The 18,880-nt window shown below is 43.6% G+C and overlaps 1 protein-coding gene across 2 annotated transcripts in view; it reads right to left on the reverse strand.

The window, feature by feature from the left end:
* Positions 1 to 13,236: 13,236 nt before the first annotated feature.
* Positions 13,237 to 18,880, reverse strand: part of PLA2G4A (phospholipase A2 group IVA) — a 119,360-nt gene continuing 113,716 nt past the window's right edge. Inside the window, exon 17 of one of the 2 annotated variants that reach the window (XM_006110860.5) lies at positions 13,237 to 14,380. In XM_006110860.5, coding sequence (XP_006110922.3) covers positions 14,249 to 14,380 — 132 coding nt within the window. In that variant the 3' untranslated portion in view covers positions 13,237 to 14,248. The remainder of the gene's footprint in view (positions 14,381 to 18,880) is intronic. The other variant, XM_006110859.5, reaches the window with a different exon arrangement.

An 18,880-nucleotide genomic window follows, 5' to 3' on the forward strand; every position in this document is an offset into this window, starting at 1 on the left:
ATCCCGGGCTTCATTTGCAATTGCGGTATGCCTACATTACCCTCCTATTTCGAAATAGGAGGGTAGTGTAGACATACCCTCAAACACTGGAAAGGTGATTTTGGACAAGCCACATTATCCTCCTGCAACAGACTCACTCCCAACATTGCACCCCACAATAAAGAGATGCTATCTTGGCAAATTGGATCCTATCCATTTCTGCTGACTGCTAGTAGGGATGCATCATCATCATCACAGCATTTGGCAGAACTAGGAAATAGAATTCCCTTTTGCTAAGCCTCTGGATTAAAAGAAATTTAAAACAAGAGCAAATATTTATTTCAAATCTACAGCTGCAAAAAATCAGTCTCTCTGTTTTATATCTATTCATGCAAAATATTTGCTTCAATTTCACTTACTGCCATGTTGTTATTCTTTCTGTTTCCCATAGTCAACCCAACAGAACATCTTGGCAAAGCATGCGTTTAGCATATCTAGATGGTGAACTTCAGTTTTACATCTTCCTACTGAATGCAATGAAAAAACCTTCCCATTAACTGGCATATAAATCCATGTTGGGACATGTCTAACCTTCCTTAAAAAGCAGTTGGGCACCCACAGCCTTAGTCATTATTGTCTACAAAGCATCTGAGATCCTCAGATGAAGTGTCAAGTATTGTCACCATACAAGTGCAAAATGGCAAAGCTGGGAAGTGTTTAAAGCTTTTAGCATTAAAGTCATCCCACTTAGCACAAGCCATCTTTGAATAAAACCAGATCAATGGTTATAAGTTAAAGCTGCAACACTTTCATTCAGTTTTCTAAACTGATTCAAAACTAATGTTAGAACACTGAGTCATCCCTCCTTGAGATCTGATTAGTTCTTGGAGCATGTCACCCAGCTCAAATTCCGTATGTTTACAAACTCCATATGTTTACATCTCAAATGTAAGCATTCTGAAACTTCACACTATCAATTTTCCACAAATTTGGCTCATTTAGGAGAGCATATTAAGTTTAAAAAATATCAAACCAAACTTTGATCTGTATATGCTAAATTGCAACTGACTATAAGAAACACAAGAAATTCTAATTTCTACTATACAGAATGTGGTATTAACAAACACATAAATTGTATTTTTAAAATACTGTCTTTATAAACACAAAGGAGTAGAAATAAGGTCAAAGTTTTCACCCTTAAGACTGCATTTCTAGACTTCTAACAGATTGATTTATCAATCATTGCATTGACATAACTTTTTCACGTGGACTTTAGCCTATTTAATTCCTATGATTTATAGTCTTTTTTGTTGAATCACTATGAACTTCCCTTTTTTCCCTTGCGTGAGAAGGGCTAGTATACATATATAACTTAATTTGGTGACTCAGAAGATTAGTGTACACGTCTAACCCTTATGTAACTAAAAAAAGTAAGAGTGATGGTGAATCCACAGCTTCAGGAAATACCTACATGCTTTCAACTTGAGTGAGCAGCAGGGAAAGCATGTGTCATGTAAATTTGTTTGGTTGTATAACCTGTGTTGTTAACAGCAAATCTGTTTGTTGTTACAGACTGCTTTGAACATCATCCTCAAAAAGAATCCTTCCAGTGGCCTAAAAGCAGACAAATCCCTTGCCAACCTAGAATGCATTAGACAACAGCCTAGTGGTTTCCAATTCCTTTCATATTACTTAACATAAGAATGGCCGTACTGGGTCAGACCAAAGGTCCATCTAGCCCAGTAGACTGTCTGCCGATGGTGGCCAGCACCAGGTGCCCCAGAGAGGGTGGACCGAAGACAATGATCACGCGATTTGTCTCCTGCCATCCTTCTCCAGCCTCTGACAAACAGAGGTCAGGGACACCATTTCTATCCCCTGGCTAATAGCCTTTTATGGACCTAACCTCCATGAAATTATCTAGCTTCTCTTTAAACTCTGTTATAGTCCTAGCCTTCACAGCCTCCTCTGGCAAGGAGTTCCACAGGTTGACTATGCGCTGTGTGAAGAAAACTTTCTTTTATTAGTTTTAAACCTGCTACACATTAACTTCATTTGGTGTCCTCTAGTTCTTCTATTATGGGAACTAATAAATAACTTTTCTTTATTCACCCTCTCCACACCACTCATGATTTTATATACCTCTATCATATCCTCCCTTAGTCTCCTCTTTTCTAAACTGAAAAGTCCCAATCTTTTTAACCTCTCTTCATATGGGACCCATTCCAAACCCCTAATCATTTTAGTTGCCCTTTTCTGAACCCTTTCCAAGGCCAAAATATCTTTTTTGAGATGAGGAGACCACATCTGTATACAGTATTCAAGATGTGGGCATACCATAATTTTATACGGGGGCAGTAAGATATTCTGTGTCTTATTTTCTATCCCTTTCTTAATAATTCCTAGCATCCTATTTGCCTTTTTGACTGCCACTGCACACTGTGTGGAAGTTTTCAGTGAACTATCCATGATAACTCCAAGATCTCTTACCTGATTTGTCATAGCCAAATTAGCCCCCATTGTACTGTACGTATAGTTGGGATTATTTTTCCCAATGTGTATTACTTTACACTTATCCACATTAAATTTGTTGCCCATCACTCAATTTGGTGAGATCTTTTTGGAGTCCCTCATAGTCTGCTTCTGTCTTGAGTATCGTAAACAGTTTGGTATCATCCACAAACTTTACCACCTCACTGCTTACCCCTTTCTCCAGATCATTTATGAATAAGTTGAACAGGATTGGTCCCAGGACTGGCCCTTGGGGGACACCACTAATTACCCCTCTATTCTGAAAATTTACCATTTATTCCTACCCTTTGTTTCCTGTCTTTTAACCAGTTCTCAGCCCATGAAAGGACCTTCCCTCTTATCCCATGGCCATGTAATTTACACAAAAGCCTTTGGTGAGGGATCTTGTCAAAGGATTTCTGAAAATCTAAGTATACTATATCTACTGGATCCCCCTTGTCTGCATGTTTGTTAACCCCTTCAAAGAACTCTAAGAGATTAGTAAGACATGATTTCCCTTTACAGAAACCATGTTGACTTTTGTCCAACAAATTATGTTCTTCTACGTGCCTCACAATTTTATTCTTTACTATTGTTTCGACTAATTTGCCCAGTACTGAAGTTAGACTTATCGGTCTGTAATTGCCAGGATCACCTCTTGAGCCCTTTTTAAATATTGGTGTCACGTTAGCTACCTTCCAGTCATCAGGTACGGAAACCGATTTAAAGGATAGGTTACAAATCACAGATAATAGTTCAGCAATTTCCCATTTGAGTTCTTTTAGAACCTTTGGATGAATGCCATCCGGTCCCAGAGATTTGTTAACATTAATTTTTTCTATTTGTTCCAAAACCTCCTCTAACGACACTTCAATCTGGGACAGTTCCTCAGATTCATCACCCACAAAGGATGGTGCAGATTTGGGAATCTCCCTAACGTCCTCAGCCATGAAAACTGAAGCAAAGAAATCATTTAGTTTATCCGCAATAGCTTTATCGTCCTTGATTGTTCCTATTATATCTCGATCGTCATGGGGACCCACAGGTTTTTTACTTCTCAGAGTTTTCATCACACAGACAAAATACTTTAGGTCAAAGCAGGGATTTAGTGCTGTGATAATATTCTTGCTCCGCTGCAAAGAGTTAAATCTTGACATCAACATTTGTGTGGTTCCATTTCTCGTGCTTTCCAGATTAGTCAGAGTTCATCCCACAAAGCTGTTCTTGGCAAATAAGTGATACATAAATAATAAATAACAATAATGTAAATAGATATTTAATACATCTGATCTTCAAGCTGGAAATTCCACCATACATGGTCAGTATCATATCAACATGTCGAGACAAGGGATCTGAGAGATACCTCCAGGGATGCAAGTCACAGGGCCCAAACTCAGTAGGCCCTTCTGGCAACAGGGCAGTTGGTGGCTTAAAGCTGCCTTGAATTAGTGTTAGTTGACCCAGAGGGATTCCCTCCATGCATGGGGTAGCTAACGTAGCACCGAGCTGTTGTAGTGGCTCCTTAGTCCACTTCTGTTCCCTATGGATCATACTGAGGAAAGGCAACACAGCTGCACCAGCCCACAATCATTGTCATTAACAGCACTGATTTAAGAGGCTTCAGTCTTGCTGCTGGGGACCTGATTTGGTCTAGAAAACCTCCCTGACCAAAATGATGGGTGAGAAGGAAAGAAAATGGTGGCCCCTAGAGTGGGTATTTGGGGACGGGAGAGTATTTTGCTTGGAAACTGAGGAAATGTAATCTGAAAATCTGTGAGATACATGAATATTGATCTCTATAGTGCTATTTTCTTAAAGATACTTTTTATGGTAGAGCTACACTTCAACATTTAAACTTTCTGTTCTCAGCCCCAATCCTGAAAACAGGAGTTTGGTCCTGGACTTCAGTAGGAGCAGGCATTCACCATGAATTTTAATCAACAATCCAAATAAGACCAGTTTCCAGTAAATCCTAGAAAATTAAAAGCACAACCTGCCCCCCAAGCGTAGCTAGCTGCCAAGTGGAGCTTGTTGCAGAAAATGGCTTTTTTTAAATGTTTTCCTGCAGGTGGGTTTGTGGTTTTTGTTGTTGTTTTGTGTGTGTGTGCGGAGGGGGGGGGGGTTATTTATGTTTTTGTTAGGTTTTTCCTCCCAAAACTTTAAAGGATAACAACCCACTCTGGAGTTTGCTCGGGGAGAAAAAAGAGGCGTAGGTGAACATATGGGAGAAGGGACAGGCTCTTAATGTAGTCATTTTTTATTTATTTGAAAAATGTGGCCAAACTTTTATTTCATTTATTTCAGCCAGCTCGAAATGCAATTATTATGTTGTTAAACAAACAACCTACTTTCTTTCAAGAGGAATCACAACTAATAAACCATCTAAAGATTTTAAAAAATATTATGAATATTGTTGTGTGAATAACAATTAATTGGCTTGCTAGCAAATACAACCAAAAAAAAAAACTGTTTCGGATTGATCCAAAATTTAATATCCATGAGTTTTGGAGAATCAACACATAGAACAAAACCCATTTTGAGTAAAAACTGATATTAAAAGACATTTGAGAGCAAAAATAGTTTTGAATTAAAAAAAATTGGTGTTTCATTTCAAAACAAAACATTTTGGATTATTTGCCCCACCAAAAACAATTGAATTAACTCAACACCAGTCACAAAATATTTTAAGTTGATCCAAATCTGCAGGTTTCTGTCGAAACATTTTATCCAGCTGAAAGTATGAACCATGGGACTGGTTAATAATTGTTTTCTTCTTGGTTAAAGAAGAAAATAATTATTATTGGCTTCACGTCACTGTGAGGTGGGAGGAAGTTTACTTTTTTGTGGGCTACTGTTCATCTTTTATATAACTTCTTATATACGACCATTGGTTTAGCCTCTTGCGTGACAGCTGAACTGAATTAGGCTTGAATGCGTCACATTCTGAATGCACGCAGATAGATTTCCTCTTTTATATTAATGAATGTCAAATTATGAAAGATTTTCATTTGATTGCGGCAGCCAAGTGGAATAAACAAAACCAGACATCAATACACTAGCTAGAAAGACTGAGCCATGTCACATGTTTCTCTTGACAAAGAAACAGAGTATGCTTAAGTCCATTCAAGCGTTTAAAGATGACAGTGGGTTTTGTCCTAAAAGGGAGGGAAATAGCAGATATTCTGGGTCTGAACGGCTTGCTATTCATGCTGGCTCAAGAGCACTTGCAGCAGTAAGTATATTGAAAAGTTCTGCTCTGCACTCGTTCACGCCCTAAAATATTATTTAGCGTTTTGATGTGTCTAATATTTTGCTGCCCTATATAGGTTTCACCTCTATAAACCAGGACTCTCTGGATGTTCCAGGATCAGAGAGTCATGGTACCTTAAAGAAGTGTATTTGTGCAGGGAGGAAGCGGGGGCTCAGGAGCCTGACATGATGTGGGGGGTGGGGAGAGACAGAAGGCTGGCCCAATGCAGGGCAGGGGGGTGGGAGCCTGATGCATGGCCCAGCCGAACTACCATGGGGGCCAGAAGACAGGAAGCTGCTGGGCTGCCGGGAGGAGGGAAAAGAGCTGGAAAGGCCAGTGCACCCCAACACATGACCTGGCTGAGATGGCTAGCAGAGATGGTAGAGCACTATTGTGGGGAGCGGGAGGCAGACAGGAGGCCAGAAATGACCTCCCCATGTCCAGCAAAATCCCTTATCTGGTGCCACACCAGGGAGGTCCAACCTGTATGGATGGCCAATATCAGACTGCCAGCCTTGGTTGCCATACGGTAATACAGATTGAACCTCTCTACTCTAGAACTCTCTCATCTGGAAGCATCCATCATTATTTTAGTTAGCTGGATTTCCACTTTTCATGGGTGTAGCCAAGTTTCCTGCAATCCCATAAAGTTTGTTTACAACCCACAATCCTAGGTCTCAGTGTTGTGTTATTTACAACTAATTTACCCTTAAATGTCTTCTGACCACCCACTGCTTACTGGGCTTTGACAATGCTGCTAGACAATACTGACCTCCCATGGTCTGGAAAATTCTCTGGTTCAGAACCGGTCATGTCCCGAGTGTGCCAGACTAGAGAGGTTCAACCTGTAACATGATTCAAGTTCCTCGGGAAAAGATATACCACACTCAAAGGTTCCCTGCCCATTGGAAGAGTGAGTTGCCATGGATCCCCTGTGCTGGCAGCTCACCAGACTGCCGAGAAGGGATGCAGACACTGAAAACCTCAAATGTTTTAAACTTCCCAGGGTCACAGCAGAGTGCAGCTCTGTTTCCTCTCCAATACATTTTCTGGACCCCGATTCTTAGTCTATTATCCCTTCATAGAAAGGGAGCCCATTAGCCGCCTGCCTTTATCCCCCAGGATGAGGGCTGACTCCTCCTACAATTCCACCTGTGGTGTGAGCCTGAGAGGTACAGCACAGAATCTCCCCAGGGTGAAGTTTTAAAATCACTCTGAGACAGATACACGTGGGCCAGATCTATCCTTAGAAGTACTTGAAATTTTTCAAAAGTCAATTGAATTTCAACAAAAAATGACATTTTCGTTAACATTTTCACAAAAGCTACATCTTGGTATGGACCACCTGTACTTGCATGTCTTGCTCACATAAGTCCTATTGGTTTCCACTCTAATTAGTTCGGCACATCTGAGCCCACATCACGATGAATTATAAAGGACAGTGCAGTGTCTGAGGATTAGTGTGTGACTCCTGAAACAACGAATGCCACAACCAAGTTTTATTTATATATTGTCATCTGATAACATAATAATGTGGTAATATAAATCTTACAACGTGAGATACTTCTGTTGGTGTCACAAAATACATAGTATAAAATAAAATAATTATGTTAAACGAAAAAATATGTTTAGAGAAGAAAAATATTACAATATAGAGGTGGTACCAGCTTCTTCCTGTTTTCAATCATTTGCTGAAATTGTTTAAATTATGAATTGCTAGGATAAATTACCTTTATTTTCTCTTTTTATTTTAAACAAGTATTAACTCAAACATAAATAGAATCTGTTCCTCAATAAGGGTCACATCTGGAGTATTGCATCCATTACAGAAAGGATGTGGATGCAGTGGAGATAGTACAGTGGAGGGCAACCAAAATGATTAGAGGTCTGAAGTACTTGATTTATGAGGAGAGGTTAAGGGTACGTCTAAACTACATCCCTCTTTCGAAAGAGGGATGTAAATTAGACATATTGAAAGTGCAAATGAAGCCGGTATTTGGATGTCCCATACTTCATTTTCATAATGTCGGCCACGCGTTCTTTCAAAAACGGGTGTTTTGAAAGTGAAACCAGCATCTAGATGCGGGTTTTAATAAAAAAAAAAACCCCTTTTTCGAAAGATACTGTATGCCTCAAAAAACCCGTTTTCGAAAGAATGCACAGCTGCCATTATGCAAATGAAGCATGGGAAATTCATATCCCGGCTTCATTTGCAATTTTGATCTGCCTAATTTAGATCCCTCTTTAGAAAGGAGGATGTTGTATAGACATAGCCTGAGTGATTTGGACTGATTTAGTCTGCAGAAAAGAAGAGTTGATAGCAGCCTTTCCTTTAACTACCTGACAGGAGGTTCCAAAGAGAACGAGGAGAGGTTGTGCTCAGTAGTGACAGATGACAGAACAAGGAGAAGTGGTTTCAAGTTGCAGTGGGGGAGGACTAGGTTCGATATTAGGAAAAACTATTTTACCATAGGGAGGTGGTGGCATCTCCATGGGTATGTCCACACTACAGCGCTAATTCGAACTAACTTAGTTAATTCGAACTAAGCTAATTCGAACTAGTGAATCTAGACCTAAAAACTAGTTCGAATTAGCGTTTTGCTAATTCGAACTAACATGTCCACATTGAGTGGACCCTGAACCGGGGTTAAGGCTGGCCGGAAGCAGTGCCAGCAGGGCATCAGATTAGGTCTTAAGAATGTGGAGCTGCTGTCTCAGGCTAGCCGAGGGCTATGCTTAAAGGGACTCGACCCCCACCCTGGACAGACAGTTCTCAGGGGTCCCCGCTCGCTTGTCTAACTCGATGAGGGACATCAAAGCAGTCCTGGCTTGGAGTGCCCTGAATGCTCACACTCGGCAACATCACAGCACTCAGCCATCAGCCCGGCTGCACTTGCCGAAGGCTGCCATCCGTGGAGGTGGGTCAATCGGGGGGCTCCAGGAGAGGAGCCCGCATAGCCACCCCAGTCCTCCCCATTGGGGGCTCGTACTCCATTCCTCCCTTACCTCCTTCCACTTACCCCTCCCTAGCCCCCCTTCCTGATGTACAAAATAAAGGACACCTGTGTTCAAAAATAGAAACTCTCTTTATTTAACAAAACTCAGGGAGACTGGGAAAAGGAGGTGGGAGAGGGAAAGAGAGAAGGTGGGAGAGGGGAGGGCAACTAAAATGATCAGGGGTTTGGAACAGGTCCCATATGAAGAGAGGCTAAAGAGACTGGGACTTTTCAGCTTAGAAAAGAGGAGACTGAGGGGGGATAGGATAGAGGTCTATAAAAGCATGAGTGGTGTGGAGAGGGTGCATAAAGAAAAGTTCTTCATTAGTTCCCATAATAGAAGGACTAGAGGACACCAAATGAAATGAATGGGTAGCAGGCTTCAAACTAATACCAGAAAGTTCTTCTTCACAAACCAAATAGTCAACCTGTGGAACTCCTTGCTTCAGGAGGCTGTGAAGGCTAGAACTAGAACAGAGTTTAAAGAGAAGTTAGATCAATTCATGGAGGTTGGGTCCATTGAGTGCTATTAGCCAGGGGGTAGAAATGGTGTCCCTGGCCTCTGTTTGTGGAAGGCTGGAGATGGATGGCACGAGACAAATGGCTTGGTCATTGTCTTCGGTCCATCCCCCCCAGGGTACCTAGCGTTGGCCGCTGTCGGCAGACAGGCTACTGGGCTAGATGGACCTTTGGTCTGACCCAGGACGGCCATTCTAAGCTCAGGGCTCAGGGTCGGGGGTCTCAGTGGACCACCTTGATTTTCATGCAAACCTGCTCCTGGGTGGCCAGGCTGGCAGCTCTCCTGCCCTAGACGGCCACTTTCCTGTGCCTAGTGCGGACATAGTGGATGAGGTCCATGATGTCCACACTAGACTAGGCGGGCGCCCGCCTCTTGTGGACCTGGGCAGGCTCCCGGGAGCCGCCAGCCTGGTCCTGGGAAGAGGCGGAAGGCTGGGTGGCAGCGGGTGGCTGGCTCGAGCCGTGCCAGATGCAGGGTCTGCTGGCTGGGTGCTGGCAGGCTTGCACCTGGCAGGGGCACCGTAGCCAGCCCGTGCCCCTTTAAGGGCTCCGGGGCGGGGAGGGGGGCAGACGAGTTTCCTTGGTGGTGCCCAGAGTGGCCACCAGGGAAAGCTGGGGAGGGCTAGCCTCCCACTAGTTCGAATTAAGTGGCTACACAGCCCTTAATTCGAACTACTTAATTCGAACTAGGCGTTAGTCCTCGTGGAATGAGGTTTACCTAGTTCGAATTAAGCGCTCCGCTAGTTCGAATTAAGTTCGAACTAGCGGTTTGCCTGTGTAGCGCCTATCAAAGTTATTTCGAACTAACAGACTTTGTAGTGTAGACATACCCCATCTCTAGAGGTTTCTAGGTCCCGGCTTGACAAAGCCCTGGCTGGGATGATTTAGTTGGGTTTGGTCTTGCCTTGGGCAGAGGGCAGGATTCGATGGCCCCCTGAGGTCTCTTCTAACCCTGTGATTCTATGAAGCGAAGTGTTTATTAATCACCAAGTATCAGGAGCGGTCCGAGGCCAGCTGTGGCAGCTGGTGCCCCAGGTGGAAGGCGCGATCGGCGCCCCCCCCGCACGGTCGTCAATGGCCACAACGTAATCATCGGGCGCCTAGGCTCACAGGCCACCCCTGCCAAGTATTACATAAATTTAAGGAGGGACAATACAGTAATTATCAAAAAACATTCATTATAATTGCTTATTTCCTCCTGGGTATTAAAATCTTAGATATTTACAAATGTTGCTATATTTCACAATTAAAGGAACTGCCATTGTATTAACAGTAACCTCTTTCATAAATAAGCAGTGGCTGTAAAAATGTTTATTGTGAAAAAGTTTGAAATGAAGCTCCTTTCGGGATCTAATGTACTGTATTTTTGGCAAGGTCAGTCCGGCCGAAGAACAGCCGTGATTTGTTACCAAAAAACTGTTCCAGGGAAAGGTTACCTATAAAAAAGGTCTATAGGAAGAATCAACATTACTAGTCCTGTTAAGAACAACTAATGACAAACGGTATACATTAGAGCAGTGTTTCTTAAACTTTTTAAGACTGAGGAACACAAAGGATTTTTTTGTTTTTGTCAAGGGAGAGGAGGGGAGAAAAAAAAAGAGCCCCCAGGGAAAATTTGTGGAACAACAAAAACAACCCCAACCCAGTGGACCTGGGAGACCTGGGGGTCAAAATGCGTCACAGCCTCCCCAGAAAGACTGCCCTAATAACAGTCTGAAAATTAGACCACAAAAAAGTAAGGATTATAATAAACAAATGCTAAATAAGGTCATGTGGCTGGCCAGGAGGGAGGGTGCAGGAGGGAACTTGGGGCAGGGTGTAAGAGCAAGCTGGGAATGAGGGGTCTTGGCAGGCAGAGGAGAATGAGGGGGTTTGGATGCGGGGTCTGGGCATGAGGGGGGACGCTTACCTGGCTTCACACCCTGCTGCAGCAGGGAAAGCCTCCAGGGAGCATGCTCGTGTTCCTTGGAGGAGTGGGGGGGGGGGGGAAGAGCTCAGTTCCTCCCCCTCCCCGCCCATTCAGTGGGGAACCCAGCGCAGCTGTATCAGGCCAGGCTTCCCGCTGGCGGGGGGGGGAAAGCCCGACCGTGCCCACCAGATTAAACTCGGACACTTCCACAGCAGGCTGGGGAGGGGCGCGGGGGAGACAGAGCAGCAGCGCATGGGGGGCAGCAGAGCCCAAGTGCACCCCAGGTGGGGGGGGGATGGCAGAGCCTGAACCGGGTTCCCGGCAGGCGGCAGTTTTAAAATGCTGAGGTCTGGGAGCGGCTCCTTAGCTCCAGTCATCCCTCCCCGTCCCAGCAGCAGTGGCCACTGTAAAAGCAGCTGCTGCACACGTGGAGGAGGAGGAGGCTTAGCAGCACCGGAGGCCCCGTGGGACAGGGGCCGTCCTGCGGGCTGGGGTGGGGGGGAGGCAGCCACAGCAGGAGCGGTCTATGGGCTCTGCAGGGGCTGGGGGAGCAGATTTTGTTGTGTTCTCTCTGTGGCACACCTCTGACTGGAACATACTTGAAGAAACGCTGCATTACAGCGTAGGTTCCCAAACGGGGGGGCATGCCCCCCTGGGGGGCGTGAAGAAATTCCAGGAGGGGTGCGAGGCAACTCAGCCCCTCCTCCTCAATCCCTCCCCCAAGAAGGAGCCCAGTCCGTCCAGTGAACAAATTCAGAAAATACAGGACATGTGGAATGTCGGGTATTTTCTGTTTTTCATGGCTTGGGCATCCACCAGAACACGCGCAGCTCGGGCTGGCTGGGGTGGGGAGAGGATGGAGCATCCCAGGCAGACTTCAAAATGGCCACCTTAAAAAGGCAATGCCTGCTCTGCTCTTAAAAGGGCAAACTTTTTTTTTTTTCGCTCAACAAGTTTTGCTGCTATTTTTGGGTGGGGGCGTGAGGGTTTCTCAAAAATAAAAAAGGGGGTATGATGCCGAAAAGTTTGGGAACCACTACTGCATTAGAGGGACAGTTTGTCTCTGCAAGCTACCCATGCTCACAGCTCCCATTGACCAACTCCTGGCCAATGGGAGCTGTGAGGACAATGCCAGAGGGAGGGGCAGAGCATGGAGAGATGCTGTCCCTTTTCCTCAAGGGGAGCAAAGAGAAAAGCCTGGAACCAGCTGATTCTGGAAGCGGCATGGGACCACGGGAGGCAGGCAGCCTGTTTGAGCCCTGCTGTGCTGCTGGCCAGGAGCTGTTTATAATAAGTGCCTCCCAGCTGCAGCCTGCTCTTCATACATCCCTTGTACTTTTGTCCAGCCATGTCTCCACTCCCAGAGCCTGCACTGCACACCATCACCTGCACCCCAACCTGGGGCCCCCTCCTGCACCCCACACCCTGCCCCCCACACTCTGCCCCAGCCTGGAATCCCCTCCTGCTGTCAAACTGACTCTCAGAGCTTGCACCCCGAACTCCTTCCCACACTCGAACCCCTCAGCTCTGGCCCAGAGCCCACACCTCCTGCCCCGGCCCAGTGAAAGGGCGTGAGAGTGGAGGACAGCAAGTGATGGAAAGAGGGGGGGAATGGAGTGGGGAAGGGAAAGGGTAGATCCTGGGTTACCCTGCAATTGAAAAAGTGATCTTTGGTATAGAAAGGCTGGAGACCACAGACACACAGGGATCTGAGGGTATGTCTACACTACCACCCTAGTTCGAACTAGGGTGGTTAATGTAGTCAATCGAAGTTGCAAATGAAGCCCGGGATTTAAATATCCCGGGCTTCGTTTGCATCTTGCCGGGCGCCACCATTTTTAAATCCCCGGCAGTTCGGACTCCGTGCCCGCAGCTACATGCGGCACGGAGTAGGTAGTTCGAATTAGGCTTTCTAATTTGAACTACCGTTCCACCTCGTTCCATGAGGAGTAATGGTAGTTTGAATTAGAAAGGCTAATTCGAACTACCTACTCCGTTCTGCGTGTAGCCGCGGGCACGGAGTCCGAACTACCGGGGATTTAAAAAAGGCGGCGCCCGGCAATATGCAAACGAAGCCCGGGATATTTAAATCCTGGGCTTCATTTGCAACTTCGATCGACTACATTAACCACCCTAGTTCAAACTAGAGTGGTAGTGTAGACATACCCTGAGATATCTCCATTTTGCCTCTTTCCTTCCCTAATTATCTAGAATGGGAATTTATAGCTGAGCTCTGAACGGAGCACCGTCCAATGATTTGGAAGTTACAAGGCAGACTCCACAAGCCAGAGCCTACTCCACTACTGCGACAAACCTGACAAAGACTTTAAAAATATTTGTGTGTATGTGATCTATGAGCCATTTATAACTCTCCTTTGATTAATACAGCTTTCGTTTTTTTCCCAAGGATTGGCTGACCACATGGTATTTGGGTGAGATTCATATTGATCTGGGGATGCGTCTCATCGCTTGGGATTAGAAAGAACCTCACAACTGGGTTTTCAGTAACCCCGCACTGTACTGATTGGGTTTCCTGGCTGGGAGCCAAGCACTGGAACGCCTAACGGGGAGTTAATTTGACTTCCAGTTAACCAGTGTGCTACTGCAGAAGATCTTTTGTTACTACACTGATTAATCTAATTTTAGAATAAACCACCAGTGCCAGAGGACTGTCTGCCCTATGTCGTGTCGTCTGCCTTGCATGTGGCATTCTTGGGGTGGCCCTTCCAGGAATCCAAACACGCTCACCACTGTAACAAAATTTTAACCTGGCAAATATGCAGAGCAAATATTTGTGAAATTGGCAGAGGTTTTACAAAAATAGGAGCATTTTGAACTAAATTACTTTACACTCAATTCTGTATTTTTAAATAAAGGAATGGCAGTCTGTATTGGAGCTTTGTAAGTGTTTGTAGCTGCAAACCAAAAAATGCAAAAGAATACAAATCACAGTGAATCATGACATTTCACAATGTCAGTTTTGCATGGCTCCTTCACCTGAGCAATGATACGTTGCAACGTCTTGCGATCCAGTGACACTGATTTAGCAAATTTCCTGAAGGAGTGGCACCTGCAGTGCATATCCTATGTATGGTTACTGCTAGAAGAGTTCTTGTTAAAGTATTTCCTTGCCTCAATATTGCTGAGGGACACAGAACAGCGGGATGGATTCTGTCTTCTGTAGTCAATGCTTTCCACCACTGCTTGCTTGATCACCTGTAAAATAGAGACAAACAATGTATATTAAGGCCATTCTTTGAACTGGCACTGACCGTGGTTCTTTAACTCTTGGCAAAAAGCCACATCAGAATGAAGAAGTGGGTTTTGCCCATGACAGCTCACGATATTATAATATATATATATATATATATATATATATATATATATATATATTGTTAACCTCTAAGGTGCCACAGGATTACTCGTTTTTAACATTACAGACTAACACGGCTACCACTCTGAGACATCAGAATGTATCATTATTGCTTCCGTTACCAGAACCAAGCTAGTACGGCAGAGAAGAAAGGCTTTAAAAAAAGATAAACTGTTGAGATTTTTTAATAAAGAACATTGCTCCCCCTCCCAAGAAGGAACTCTACCTTCTTTTCAAGCTCTTATTGTCAGTTTGTAGTTTGCTTGTTTTTTTAAACAGCGGCATCTGATAAAATAGTTACAACAGGAAAGGTTGAAGAATTTGGAAATGAAAAGGCTGCATAATATGGTAGTTTATTATCCTAATACAGTGGCGGGTCTATCATGAGAACATCAAGACAAAAAGACTTGACAAAAACACTGAGGAAGTTTCTTACTTTGGGGCTCCATCCTAATAACTGACAACGGAAGAAGTTAGTATGTCCCAAGTACAAAGTCAGGAACTATTTTGTCGATTAATACCTAGGTCATCCCACCTCTACCCTCATTTGGTCACACACTAAGCCCAGGTCTACACTAGTGGATAAAGTCAAAGTAAGATACACAACTCCAGCTATGTGAATAGCAGTAGCTGGAGTCGACGTACCTTTGTTCCACAGCATCTCCTTTATAGCAGGTTGATGGGAGTAATTTTCCCAATGACTTCCCTTACTCCTCACCACCAAGTGGGGTACTACAGTTGACAGAGGCACAATCAGTGATTGATTTAGTGGGTCTTTGCTAGACCCGCTAAATCGACTCCTGGGAGATCTTCGCAGCATCAATCTTCTGGTAAATGGAGAAAAGAGCTAAAAGTCCCATATACCCTTGGGACTATGTTTTGGTCAAAAATACAACAACAAACTTAATGGCTGTGCAAACCCAACAGGGCTTACTAGTCAACAGCGGAATAGCCAGGACTGTCAGTAAAGAACGGTAAAGTTGGGGCAAATGTCCCATCTCAATTTAAAAAACAAATGAATGTATGTTGAAAGAGGACATTTGCCATGATACGCAAGAATCTGGAGAGACAAAAATGTCAGGTTTCTTTTGACTCTATATATCACTGCAAACTAAGTATTCAATCTGCGAAAAAAGGGAAGATTAGAACAGCAGCAGCTTAAAAGAAGAGAGAAAGCTAAATTCATCTACTTGATTTCATACTCTCTGGATGATCTAAAGAGCAGGTCTGCTCTGCTACCTGAATTAGTTGAAGAACCTTGTGAATACGTCATGTAAACTTTTCTCAACACCTATTTGAAGACCAGTGCTCCTGGGTATTCAGTTCTGCTGAGTAGATAATCTTGTTATGAAATAATGATCTAGGCCATCTATAGAAAAATATACAGTACAGAAGTGAAGAGAACGTCTTTAAAATGTTTATGTAAATATCCTAATTCTTTGATGTGATCAGTAAAATGCAATATAGCCGCTAGGTGGCAAACTTTGATCATGTACTTACAAGGATCTGAAATTTGCAGCAGAAAATATTTATAGCTGGTGAGTTAAATTGCTAGAACAAAAATATACTTGGGCTCTGTATCTGATCTTGTTTAAATTAATGTAAATCAGGTGTCATGACTGAAGTAAATGGAGAAAAGTCTCAGAGTGGTAATTGTGTTTGTTTATATCTGCAAAAAAATGAGGAGTCTTGTGGCACTTTAGGTGGTATCTAGATTGCAGAGTTTTTCAGGAATACTGGAGGTATCCTGGAAAAACTCTGCCGTGTCCAGGGAATGTATCTGCTTTTTCAGATCAGTTTCTGAAAAAAAAAACGGGTGCAATCTTTCAGAAGCCCCGTATTCCTCATTTTATGCTTTGGTCAAAAATACAACAAACCTCATTTTATGAGGAATAAGGGCTCTTCCAAAAGAGGAGGTTTTTCCAATATTTGGCCCTATGTAGATGGGCCAAATGTCAGAAAAGCCTCTGCAGAAAAAACAAGTGGAAAAAGGTATGCAAATAGCGGTTTGCAATTTACGCTATCTTTTTCCAAAAAACCCCGGCAGTATAGACATAGCCTTAGAGTCTCAGGGATTTTAGGGCTTATACTTTTGTGGGTAAAACCCATTTTATCAGATGAATTGGAGTGGAAACTGGAGTGGGAGCTTGGAATATATCTCATAGACGAAGGCCATCTGGTCCCCAGCAGCCCCCTCCTTCACATTGAACGCCCCCTTTGGATGATTGAGTTGGGGTCGGTCCTGCGTTGGACAGGGAGATGGACTCAATGACCTCCTGAGGTTTCTTCCAGCCCTAGGATTCTATTATTTATTTTTGTCTCTATCCCAGAGGCAAGGTGGCACCACAAAATCTACCAGCCCCAGAAGAGTTAATCCAAACTCCGACCCCCCAAAAGGTCCCAGGGTTTCCCCTTCCCTACTTCCCCCCAACCCGGATTAGATAATAATGCTTCTGAAAGGGATCTGGGATTATAAACTATGGAATAGGTTTACAAGAGAGGCTGTAGAATTCCAGAAGCCTCAGGGGTAGCTGAGTTAGTCTGTACAGGATAAACTTAAAAAACAACAAATGGTCTGGTAGCACTTTATAGATTAGCAAAACATGTAGATGGGATCATGAGTTTTAAAACTCTGGTCATTTGAAGAAGTGGGCTGTGCCCATGAAAGCTCATGATACCATTTACATGGTTTGTTAGTCTATAAAGTGCTACCGGACCATTTGTTGTAGAATCCCAGTCATTGGATGTTTTTAACAGGTTGGGCAAACACCTGCCAAGATGGTCTAGGCCTCCGCACAGTGGACAGGATTTAATAACTACTCAAAATACCTTCCAACCCTGTATTTCTATGGTTCTAGAGTTCCTGAAACATTCTTTGGCTGTTTTTTTTCAATGGAAAATATCTTGTAATTTCCGCAGCATGATTACCTCGATAATTAGAGTTACAGAAAGAGATTATCATGCATGACTATATTTACAGCAACTCTGGAATTCCAGACTTTTAAGAACAGATGCCAAAAGAAAGGGCAACATTCTCTCCCTGAATCTCATGGCTCATCTCATCCATCTCTTTCCCTGCTTTATACAGGACCCTATCAATGTAGTATCTAAGCAGCAAAATATAGAAACAACTACTTCTCTTCCTCCCTTCCCAGGCTGCAGGGGAAATAACTCCACCCAGTTCATAGTTTTCTGTGTGTAGGTGTGCATGGTAGGAAAGCACACGTTCATAAAGAACTTATCCACAAAAAACAAAATTTTCAATTAAAATGTAAGGGTTTGACCCAACTCCCAGTAAAATCAATGGCAGAATTTCCATTGATTTTTAATGGGCTTTGAGCCAGCCCTTAAAATGTGAAAGATTCGAAGTTAATTCCCTAGTCTTGTTCCAGCTGCTTCAGGGTTCAAGTGAAATGTGGCAACTGTGAAGCATCATGGTTCTGGAGGGTTTGTCAGTGAAGTGCTGCCATATCCCATGTGAGGGCTCTGAATATCAGGACAGAGACACCCGTCTGTATCTGGGGAGCCAGTAGAGAAGGGAGCGCTATTTGGTGTGTTACAGTTATCAGAGTTGTTAGGCAGATGGGATACTACTTAGTTATTCACTGGAGATTTTTCAGTGTGTGCCTTGCCACAGAATGCACTGAAATAAACAAGCTGGGAAGTAACAAATGAATAGATCACCAAGACCATACAATCAGCCACACATGGACACGGGCATTTTTGTCACCATGGCCAGTCTGTCTCTTTGCAGAACCCAAAAGATGCAGACAGATCCCATTAATAAAGGGAACCATAATGGAAAACGCAATCTATCTGCACCACTTGGTCTCATCAGTTGCCTTTAACAAGATGCTGATTTGACCACTTAGGGGGCGTCTACACTGCATTGTTATTTTGAGATAACGAATTTTATTTCAAAATAACAATGCGAGCATCTACACAGACATTAGGGAAAAGTTCCTAGCTGTCAGGGTAGTCAAACACTGGAATAAATTGTCCAGGGAGGTTGTGGAATCCCCATCTCTGGAGATATTTAAGAGCAGCTTAGTTAAATGTCTATCAGGGATGGTCTAGACAGAATTTGGTCCTGCCATGGGGGCAGGGGACTGGACTCGATGACCTCTCGAGGTCCCTTCCAGTCCTAGTATTCTATGATTCTATGATTGTGTTATTTCAAAATAATTTCAAATTAATGGGCAGTGTATTCTGAAATCTGTAAACCTCATTCTACGAAGAACAACACCTATTCCGAAATAGCTAATTTGAAATAAGGTGTGTGTAGATGCTTCATTTCTGTTATTTCAAAATAGCCCTTCAGCAGGGCCATTCTAAGTTATTCC

This window comes from Pelodiscus sinensis, chromosome 9 (assembly GCF_052426305.1).
Source record: "Pelodiscus sinensis isolate ZL-2025 chromosome 9, ASM5242630v1, whole genome shotgun sequence".
In the NCBI taxonomy this organism is placed as follows: domain Eukaryota; kingdom Metazoa; phylum Chordata; order Testudines; family Trionychidae; genus Pelodiscus; species Pelodiscus sinensis.